This window comes from Lottia gigantea, assembly GCF_000327385.1.
Source record: "Lottia gigantea unplaced genomic scaffold LOTGIsca_71, whole genome shotgun sequence".
NCBI classification, from domain to species: Eukaryota; Metazoa; Mollusca; class Gastropoda; family Lottiidae; genus Lottia; species Lottia gigantea.
This window is the reverse complement of record NW_008710397.1, coordinates 306,251-318,188: the sequence shown is the minus strand read 5'-3', so window position 1 is coordinate 318,188 and position 11,938 is coordinate 306,251. Positions and strand designations below refer to the sequence as shown.

The 11,938-nt window shown below is 34.0% G+C and overlaps 1 protein-coding gene across 1 annotated transcript; it reads left to right on the top strand.

Annotated features, from left to right (window-relative positions):
- Positions 1-513: 513 nt before the first annotated feature.
- Positions 514-11,625, top strand: LOTGIDRAFT_167947 (hypothetical protein; the record flags this gene model as incomplete). The annotated part of the gene is made up of 6 exons (XM_009065831.1): positions 514-649; positions 831-908; positions 5,830-5,908; positions 6,918-7,065; positions 11,113-11,182; positions 11,591-11,625. 6 exons carry the CDS (start codon positions 514-516, stop codon positions 11,623-11,625), a joined length of 546 nt encoding a protein of 181 aa, XP_009064079.1.
- Positions 11,626-11,938: the final 313 nt, after the last annotated feature.

Here is an 11,938-nt window from a genome sequence, read left to right as displayed (position 1 = left end):
AGTCTGACTTATTTTTACCTTCAGTTCCAAGAATCTGGTGCCGCAACTGTAAACGATGCTCTTCATTAAAGGGACAGTTTCACCATTTTGGGGGGTTTGATTTGAGCCTTGAATATCTGTAGACAGTCTTCAGAATTATTAGAAATGTACGAAAATTGCATAATTCATTCAAAAATATCTCAAACTAGGAATTTATTTTCCTATTTCTATAGATATCTATTCTATATATGGCAGTATCTTGAGAACAGATGTCTCATCTGTTTAACTTTCAAACGCTGATAATTCTGGACATACATGGATTTAAAGGCTCCTATTTTGATGGTGAGCTGTGAACACTATTACTGATTAAATAAAAATAATTCGTTTCTGAGACTAGGTTACGATTGGTCAAAAATGGCAAACCTGTTCCTTTAAAGAGTTGTAGCGCCTGTTAGTGTAAATCTTTTCGGACAGCTTTATTTATGCTCAGCAGAATATATGTCCTGGGCACTAAATAAAATTAATGTTGGCTTCATGCCTTTAAACACATACAAAAAAGGAAGAAAGAAACCACCAGCTACCAGCTGGTCCTTCGCTGAACTTCTTGGCATTGATCTTTCTTGGATATTCCTCACAGATGAGTTTATGGATTCACGAAGACTTATTCAAGGTCAATGAGTTATTTCACACACTGACCGAGACTACAACCCACGACCACCATTTATTTGACTTTCACACGCCAACCATGTTTAGAATCTGTTTATAAAATAATCAACAAAAGTAGAAGATATGGACTAAATTAGCTTTCATTTGACATTTTCATGTTACTGGTGGTGATATTATTCTTTTAGATTGTGTAATCCAATATAGATTACATGGGAAAATAGATTTGGTGCCAAGTAGAAATCGAATTGCCATATGTAATGAAAGTAAGTCACATGACATCTGGCTTAACCTGCTTCTATAAATAAATTGGCACTCTTAAAGTTTGAATGTCAATAATCATTTGTCAAGTTAGTCGAAAAAAACCTTATTAATCATGGTGTCTTGAAACAGGTTTGGGGTTTATTCCTAGCCAACTTTTGATAAATATGACCCATAAATGGATTAATTTTCTCAAATTTGGGCAAGTTGAAGTAAAATATTTGTCATCGGTATAGTGGATTTGTCTTCCAATCATACTTTAGTCTCAGAAACTGGAATTTTTTAGCTGAGCTAATCAATTATAGTGTTCACAGCTTACAGTTGAAATGTGAGCCTTCAAATCCATGTTTGTCCAGAATTATCTCTGTTTGAATGTTAAAATGACGACTCATCAATTTAAGATATTCTGTGATATATAGAAAAGACATTTATAGAAATAGTCAGTAAAATTTCTAGTTGGAGATATTCTTAACGGAAATATGCGATTTTTGTACATTTCTACTACATCTGAAGAATATTTACATATATACAAAACTAAAATCAACCCCCTCCCAAAATGGCCCACTTGTCCCTTTAAGGTTCTCCAGTACAATACTGCTTGAGGGTATTGGAATCTAGTTTAAATAATAGTAGGTTTTTTTCTTAGTAGATCAAAAGGTCTAACTAAAAGATGATTGATGCTACTATATTACCCCTCAGTGGAAATTAAACAGTTGTTTCTGTATGAGAAATAATGATGATTAACGTACAATTATACTCTATCACAACTACTGTCTTCTCCCTCTTGTCTGTAAATCGAATTTGGAGACTTATCTTGATGAGAATAGAAAGATCAACTTCAAATAGTAATAATAGTCTGAGAATGACTTTAGAGCACTTATCTTGAAGTTATTCCTACAGAAGGCAATCAAATTAATGTGATTTCCAGTTCTTTGAGTCAAATTTATGTTAACTTTCAAAACATGCTATGCAAATTGGTTTCAAAGACTATTCATTACTGTTTTAAAGTGATATTACGTCTTAGAATGAACATAAAATTTAAGTTCTCAAGAATGGTCAGTATGAGTATATATTCATCAGTGAACTTACCTGGTGTCATAAAGTTACAACAGAATCCCTGTAAAATCTAGAAAATTGGGAAATTCATAAAACTAAGTAATTATTGAAAAACGCTTAATCTTAATATTAAGCGTTTTTCAATGGTTAATTGCATATTTATTAAGTATTTTTGGATTTATCAGATTATATAAGGATCCTGTTATGTTATTTATGACACCAAGTATATCTACTGATGAATATATGCTCTCATTGGCGAAGTTTAAAATTTTTAAATTTTATGTTTATTCTAAGACGTAGTATCCCTTTAAAGCTGATAGTGAAATATTTCTAGAAATAATAAGTAAATAGCCATTTACCGATAAAAGTAAGAAACCAGTGCTAGTAGAATCTCAGTTTGTATATTATATAAAATACATAAATAAGTATGTCAATTCTAGTAATGCGTTTAGGTAGCTTAACTATCAGCTGTTCTTGCGACCCTGTTTTTGTTAGTAGACTGTATGTGATTGGTTAAACTAAACTTATTAATTTGATGAGAATTGGAATAGCAGCCTCAAATTAGTACTGTTAGACTTAAAAAAATGTTTTTGCGTTGATGAAAATATAACCATAAGCACACATTGTCTTCAAAATTTGTTTTTCCAGAGGACCATTTTTAGCCAAAATCTGTGTCTATTTTGGGGTTGAAATTTCTAAGAGAGAAATGTGTTTCTTTTCAATGTAAACTTACAACAGATTATATTTCTATCAATGCAAAGACAATCTAAGACTATCAGTACTATTTTGATGCTGATATTCTAATTCTCTTGAAAAATATCGAAAAAATTCAACTTGCACAGACAATAGTCGTCTAACACACTATTAGTGATGTTGCTGGTTGGCACGATTCATCAGAGACTGATTATTTTATGGCATTTACTACCATAATGATGGAGTGTGAAAGGGTGGGTGGAAATCGTCTATAAATGTTCTCTAGGGATATTATGTAACTTGAAATAAAATAAAAAGTAGAATTTCACAATCTTTACTACAGAGTGCCGTAGGTACCATTTGGTTAGAACAGTGTCATTAGCTTACTTACACACCATTGGCGTGAAAGGCAGGTTAATTCACGGAGGTATTATCTCAATCTGTTGTTCTGTTTTAAATCTCATGACTACCTTCACACCAGATTTCTACTTGTCAATGATGTAGGTCGGAAATGCTGACATGGAAAAAGAGTCAATTGTTTTCGTTGGGACAATAAACCAAGGCCTGGTGTGCCACAGGCTGTATCCTGCCAAATTATGACATGCAAAAAGCATCTATTGTTTTTGTTGGGACAATAAACCAAGGACTGGTGTGCCACAGGCTGTATCCTGCCAAATTATGACATGCAAAAAGCATCTATTGTTTTCCGTGGGACAATAAACCGAAGCCTGGTGTGCCTGGGTTGGAGAAGGAGTCTTTAAAGTCGCCAAGCTGATTTGCATTATGAGCCTCGTTCTGGATTCAATATGGCCGACTTATGAATAAGATCTATTCCTCCTTGAATTGAAAATCTTGATACTTACAGCTACAAAGAACTGTTACTAACCACAATGGTATTTGAAAAGAATATAAGGGCAAAAGTGTTTGACAGTTGATGTCTTTGCCATTAAGGACAATGTGTCCATGCATTTTCTACATTAACCACTTAGTCAATTTAGTTGAGCCTCAATGCAACTATTATATTGTTTTAAGTGGTTTTGTGCAATTTTTCAGATTAGCTTTAAATGGTTAAAAAATCAGTTCTTTTTAATTAGTTCTTATCTAGTGATTTATGACAGTAAGGGCATGCTTTGTTTTCCTGTGAAGTCTACAACAGTATTTAAACTATTTTGTCATGTTTGTGGAAGGTTTAGTTTGGAAACAATAAGTCAGTATGCCGACTTGAAATTGTGCTAAATAATGTAAGGAGGAAGTAAATGCCAGTCAAGTTTCTTTTTACGAAAATTATTATTGTGAATAATGACGTTCAGCAGACAATGTAAATAGGCCTCATGTTACATAAAAGGTAATATGCCAATATGTGGTTCAATGTGTTGAACTATTGTTTTAGCAGATTGTTACACAAGGAACAATTAGTCTCATATGAAGGAAGGAATAGGACACTAATTTTCTGTTTTTGAGCAAAATATATTACAGGGACAGCTCACCATTTTGTGATGTTGATTTGAGTCTTAAATATATGTAAATGGTCCTTAAAAGTACTAGAAATGTACAAAAATTGCATAATTCTTTCAAAAATATCTCAAACTAGGAATTTCTTTTCCTATTTTTATAGTTGTCTTTTCTATATATGGAAGTGTCTCTTTTTTAACTTTCAAACGCTGACAATTCTGGACACACATGGATTTGAAGGCTCGAATTTCGACGGTGAGTCGTGAACACTATTACTGAAAAATTACTAAAGTATGATTGGTCAAAAAAATAATGCACTTGCCCCCTTTAAACTGGCAAATTACTTCTTCAATGTTTTCAATAATTGTAACAATGTTTTGTTTATAACTGAAAATCAATCAAAAGATTAATGTCGACTGGACAGCCTTGAAAATGGCCAACTCTTTTGGATTCAGCTTTGTCGTCTGACAGTGTGATTGATAAGACTAATTTTTCCGTGTTCTATTCATGATTTTGATAAAATAGATGACAGATGTAGGGAAGTAATGTGTCCGTAAAAAGATTGGAAAAATGAGAATGGGCAACATAATGCAATGGCTGACATTTTTTATAGGAAGTACAGCAGCATCAGCCTTGGTCTTTCTGGTTTCCCTTTTAAGGAGCTGACAGTAGGCCTAGCGTAGTGGCAATCGAGAATGGGCAACATAGTGCAATGGCTGACATTTGCAGCATCAGCCTTGGTCTTTCTGGTTTCCCTTTGAAGGAGCTGACAGTAGGCCTAGCGTAGTGGCAATCGAGAATGGGCAACATAGTGCAATGGCTGACATTTGCAGCATCAGCCTTGGTCTTTCTGTTTTCCCTTTGAAGGAGCTGACAGTAGGCCTAGCGTAGTGGCAATCGAGAATGGGCAACATAGTGCAATGGCTGACATTTGCGGCATCAGCCTTGGTCTTTCTGGTTTCCCTTTGAAAGAGCTGACAGTAGGCCTAGCGTAGTGGCAATCGAGAATGGGCAACATAGTGCAATGGCTGACATTTGCGGCATCAACCTTGGTCTTTCTGGTTTCCCTTTGAAAGAGCTGACAGTAGGCCTAGCGTAGTGGCAATCGAGAAAGGGCAACATAGTGCAATGGCTGACATTTGCAGCATCAGCCTTGGTCTTTCTGGTTTCCCTTTGAAAGAGCTGACAGTAGGCCTAGTGTATTGGCAAGCGAGAATGGGCAACATAGTGCAATCGCTGACATATGCAGCATCAACCTTGGTCTTTCTGGTTTCCCTTTGAAAGAGCTGACAGTAGGCCTAGCGTAGTGGCAATCGAGAATGGGCAACATAGTGCAATCGCTGACATATGCAGCATTAGCCTTTGTCTTTTCAGAACCCAACTGCAAAGTGGTCAAGTTAGTGTACAGCCTATAGCACTTCACTTTATAGCCTCATTTGTACAACCTTGTCTCTTCAAACCCTCCAACAGGCATTTCAACTTGAAAAAACAAACTCTGGAAAGGATTCAAAGCCTGAGCAAGTGTCCATCTTGCTGATTTTTCATGGTGAGCTACATTTTAATTGACACTTAACATTATATTTATTTATTTATAAATATCAGCAGATTAATTCACCATTCTGACATTTTTTGGTAATACATATGTATCTGTTTCATTATTTATTTTTTTTTAAATATTGATTTAGTAGTTATCACAGGATAACTATATTACATATTTTACTTCAGTGAGAGATAGACTATGTTGGTGCTTTCCTATTTGTAGAGTGTGTTTTATGTTGACCAGCTGTGACGTTTGTGCCACCAGGTAGGGTTTGCTTCCTCTTCTAGACACCTGATACCACTTTTCATTATAAAATACTTACTCATTTATGATTGATATACTTCCTGATGTGAAAAGTTCATGAGCTGCTTCCAATATTTCGTTAAAGTTACAGTTTTCAGGTTCTCAGGTTCTCAGGTTTTCAGGTATTCAGGTTATCTTAAGAACTTTACTTATTACAAAGTGAATATCTGTTTAATAATGTCTTCATAGAAAGTTGTTTCAAATTTTTCAAAAGAAAACAATGTATCCTTATGATGTTTTATGGGGTTTTCTGGCCTATAATTTCTTAAACTAATGATATATAATAACAGTCAATCGGTTAGATTAGTAAAGACCAATAGTTTATGGGGTTAATGAATGATAATACAGTAAAACACAGTCAAGCTATCTTTGGATCAGAAAATGTTAATGCTATCGAGTTAATGAAGCATACAAGTACAATATTTAATACCATTTCCGTGTTTTTGACATCAATACAACGTTTTAGATATAAATCTACTGAAGAAAGTTGGCTCCCTGGAGAGTTAATATTCAATTCAATATTTTTTAGACTTGACATAAAAGGAACAAAATTTTCAGATGAGGTCCCATTTCCTAATTTTCTGTGTCTGCTTTTTTGCTGAGAAATTTGGCTAGGACACTGGCTTTTATCTTCTTTTTTCCGATTTCCATTTGATAATGATCTTTGAATTGCACAGTCTGTAGCACATTTCCTCAGTTCTTTTTTTCAACCTGGTTTCCCCCGTCAGTGATGCAAGTAAGTGGGGCTGACATGGGAATAGCGTCTAGTCGTTCTGATGGGACAATAAACCAAGGCCCCGTTTGCACGTAAAATAATTCCTGGACAGTTGGAAATAAAAAATACAGGCTAATGCCGCTGTCCTGGTAAAATTTCTGTCATTGTATCCTACATGGCGTTGCCCATCTTCATTAGCCCACATGGTGCAGAAAAGTAGGACATACAACTCCATTCATTTCATTTTTCCCTCAGTTCTGCATCACTGGCAGAGGGAAACCAGTTTGGAAAATCTGGAGTTATTATCCATGCCAGGATCTTCAGATTAACAAGCATACAAGTTACTCTGGGAACAACTGTGGCGCCCTCGAGTAACAAGTTTCAAAGCACATCAAATGATAAGGTAAGAAGTGTGAAGCCAGAAGTCATAGTGCACAGCCCATCAAGAAATGACGTGCTGAAATCAAGTGCCATTGGAAATTGGCACCTAACCTATGATTAGTGTGATTTAATAGAGAACATTGACATTTAAATGTCATGGATAACCAATTAAGACATAACCTGTAGGTAAATACAGAACATTGTCATGATAGAAGAAAATAAACCATGTATGATTACGAAATAAATTGGTTAGACTGATGAAAATGGACACGTTAGATTCATGTAGGAGAGGTTATTGATAGTCTACAGATGTTCATCAACTGTTTAATGGTCATTTGTGGTTTAAGTTGTGGATTGTTTCAATGTAAATTGTGTTTTGAGACTGACGAAAAATAAATGTCAAATCAACCATATTAGCTGTGAAGACTGTCTGAAAGGGAAGTTATGACGCCAATCTCAGACGTATAATGCCATCAGTTGCTCAGAAGGACCTCGTCCGGCCTTGATTTCAACACCTAGCTCAGTACTATAAGGGGAGCTCAAATGCTTTAAAGTTTGTGGACTTTGAGGCATATGCCTTGAGCTATTATGTTGAAGCCTAGTACAAGTTGAGGCCACAGAAGTGTCAAAAGGGCATGCCGGCTATTCTTTACCAATAAATTTGAAGGTATCAAAGCTAAACAAGCCTCAGTTCTAGGGTGGAAGTTGGGAGGTGGTTGTGAGGGGTGAATTGGTTAAATTATCTGGCTGTTGAACACAGTAACAATCAGTTCCAGCAGTATAGCTTTCCTTGTATTCTGTTGACTAAATGTTTTCTTTGCATGCCAGTGCAAGTCCGTACGACCTAGGTATGGAATCAAGAGACACAACATTATAGTTTTGATTTTGACCATATTTGGTATGTACATGTATATTGCATGTATATTGGATTTTTCAGCCTATATATATTTATGGTGTAAATAATTGTACTTGATTTTGGCATAAATCATGTATGTTGAAATGATTCATATAGTTTTTAATTGCTACATGATTCAGGTTCTGTTTTAACATATCTAGTTTTAATTGTATAAAATTATAGCCATGCAGTTAAAAAATCAAATCGAATTACAAAAATTCCCCTTGATGTATAATTCCCTTTCTAAATTGACTCCTTGGGAAATTGAATTCATTCCTTGAGGTATACTTAGACCCTAGTAGAGAAGCACTGCTCTAGATAAACTGGTAAAAGATTGATTTAATAACTTGATGCAGAAAGTTCTTCTGTAAGTTCACTTTGCTAGTGCTCTTATAGTTATAACTATTTTGGGGAGTTGATTTTAGTCTTGAAAATATATAAATATTTTTCAGAAGTACTAGAAATGCACGAACATGGCATAATTCCTTTAAAAATACTTCCAACTAGGAATTTTACTCAATATTTCTATATATGTCTTTTCACAGAATATCTTAAATTGACTAGTTGTCATTTTAACAATCAAACGCAGATAATTCTGGACACACATGGATTTGAACACTATTACTGATTAGCTCAGTTAAAAAATTCCAGTTTCTGAGACTAAAGTATGATTGGTCAAAGAAATGGACTACCTGTCCCTTTAACTTTTGTGAATTAAATACATTTCTTTGATGTCACCAAACCTGGTAATGGATTAGTGATCGTGTTTTTTATCACATATATTGTGAAAAAATTAACACCATCTATGAAAATACAAACAAAACATGTATTTAGAGACTCATTATGGACACTGTCGGCCAATCAACTTGCTTCTGGGATTGCTTTTGTTTGCGTCACCAAATCCAAGCATTGCAGACGGCAGAAATTTGATTTGATGGTGGTGAAATCAAATGGACAAATGTCTTTTGACCCCAATTGAGGTGGCTCAATTAAAAATTAAAGCTCATAAAAAACGGAATAAAAGTTTAATTTTATCTAAACTGAACATTATTTAACGAAGCCCGTCGGTGGCCATTGTATAAACATCTTAATTTGGACATTCAGATACAAAGTTACAGAAAGCTTGTCATCAGTTCATGGTTTTAGCTCTTTTAACAATGAGGTTGATATAGCTACATCACAAGGAACAGCTTTTGACAGCTAATCTATTGAAATTTGAATATCATATTATTATTTTATTTATTTACATAATTGTAAATGTACAGCACTTTTAAAACACTAATTTGTTGGGAGACATTATGGAGAGACTGTTGTCATTATGGAGAGATTGTTGTCATTATGGAGAGACTGTTGACATTATGGAGAGACTGTTGACATTATGGAGAGAGTGTTGTCATTATGGAGAGACTGTTGACATTATGGAGAGACTGTTGACATTATGGAGAGAGTGTTGTCATTATGGAGAGACTGTTGTCATTATGGAGAGACTGTTGTCTCGGAATTTTAATAAAGAAATAATTTTCCATTTGAAACACAAAATGAACATGTTTGCAAAATAATTAAGTCCCATTTGTGAAATCTCATATTTTTTCAACAAAATGACACAACACAGTGAAATTATGACAGATAATATAATATACAAATAATTGCCAACCATAGACAATTTAAAAATATTATTGATTCAAATTACCTACTTGCATTAAGAGAGAAATATTTTGACATATCAATTATGGTGAAAGCACAGTCAAACTAGTTCACTAGCCCCCCAAAAGAAAATTTTGCCCCCAACCCTTGGAAATTTTATAAAATTTGAATGACTTGTTGAGTCGCTATAGTTGAGCCCTCGTTTAAAAAATTTGACCATCCCCCCCCCCCCCCCTCCCCTTTACTAAAATATTTTTGGGAAATTACCATAATAAATATTAGTTATGACAATAACGCTGTATTAGACCACAGTTACTAATATGCAAGCGATTTCTTGATATGATAATATACGATACACAAACTGTAGCAGTTATATACAGCAAATATCTCAAATATTGCCAAATTCTATGTGTGATAAAGTTTGACGCTGCCTTGAAAACCAGATTTTATGAACCACTTAGGTTAATGATGTCCTTATTTTCCACACGTGTTATTGTCAAGCAGTTTTAGTCTGAAACATTTCCCTATTGTGAAAAGTTGGGAGACTGTGTCATCTGATAAAAGCAGATATCGTTTGTTTCAGATATAGAAATATTAATACAGAACCTGAAACATGTTGTCTGAAGATCACACAGAGAAAAATCCTCATTATTACCATGTTTTCAGCAACTTTTTTGAGCATTATTTTAACAGTGAAAATTTTGTGATTGTTGCAGATATATCTGGGTTTGGCTCTCTAATTAGGATTTGCTTAAGAATGTTTGTCATAGGACTGGGTGATATTGGTTCAAGTTGATATCACAATATGGCTATGGGTATATATCGCAATGTTTCATAAGTATGGTTTTTACTGGTTTTTGATACAAAATGTTGTTGTCTTTGTAACTTAAAAGTTAAAAAACCCAATAAATATCTCGGTCTTAAATAACATGAAAAAACATCTGTTTCAAATATTAAGCTACTTGTTGGAATTATGTAGATGATCTTATCTGGACAAAAATTTAACAATATATCTTGATAATTACCATATATCACGATATGGCAATATTTCCTTATTTTTGACTCAGACTATATAAATAAAAACCTGTATAAGCAAGACAATTTTGTTAATTAAAATTAACGATATAAATTCTGGTACGGGTATATATCATGATACTTGTATATTGTTTGTCACATATTTCATCACAAATTTTTCGTTGAGTCTCTGTATCTAATCAATGCACTAATAGATGGAAATTAAGGACACAAGAAAGAAACGATGATGAGTGAGTAAGGAAAAAAAAGAGTTCAGTTTTTAGTGAAAACAAAGGCAGTGTGGGCAAGCTTTGATCAGAATAACATTAAATGTACCATGTATAGGACTAAGACATTGCCATGCAGTATGCAATGAGGGAAATTGTCAAATCAAATAGGTGGAGTTTTGCATCCTACTTTACAGCTTACTCTGTTTTCGATCACAGCCTATAGCACACATCTGTACCATCTGAATGACTAGATGCTTTTTGTATCTCTTTTTCTTATCACTGACAGGGGGAAACTGGGTTGAAAAATCTGAAGGTATTATCTCAACCTATGCTGGGATTGAACCCTGGACCTTCAGGTTAGCGAGCAAGCATCTAACTCACTGAACCACCACATCAATGCTGGTGCTATTAATATACTTATCTAGTCTTGTATAACATCCTATTGTGGGAACTAATATCATGGAGGTGTAAGTAATTTGTTTAGAATTCAAAATTAATAGATAAATTGACAGTGAGTCAGTCACATGCTTGAAATTCCGTGATGAACAACGTTAAATTCTTTGCCTGATCTGATTTTGAAGAATAGATCTAAATATAATTAAATTTTTCAAGAGGCTTGTTTGATAAAAAAGTTCTGCAGGCCTGTCAATTTCTCCCACTAAACCAGGTTTCAATTGAAATTAAGTGGTTTCTGAAGAATTCTGATATTTTTTTGTTAAGTATGATGGATGTACATGTATATTTTTTTTTTTTTTTTTTTTCAGGAAATTATATACATGTGTTCACTCCGTACATGTAATTTTTATTTTTTCATGAAGTGATGTACATGCGTTTACTCAGTACATGTAAATTTTATTTTATTTTTTTTTCATGAAGTTATGTACATGCGTTCACTCAGTACATGTAAATTTTAGTCTGATGGAGCTTTTGGACTTGCGACTTAAACATTATCAGTGCTGAAAACTGAAATACCATTGGTTTAATGCATAACAAATAAAAAAAATGAAATAAAAAAAAAATAAACATCTAACTTATCTACAATTGAATGGGATAATGAAAATAAACACATTCCAATTTACTGTCAATATAAAGAGATATCTGAGGAATGTATG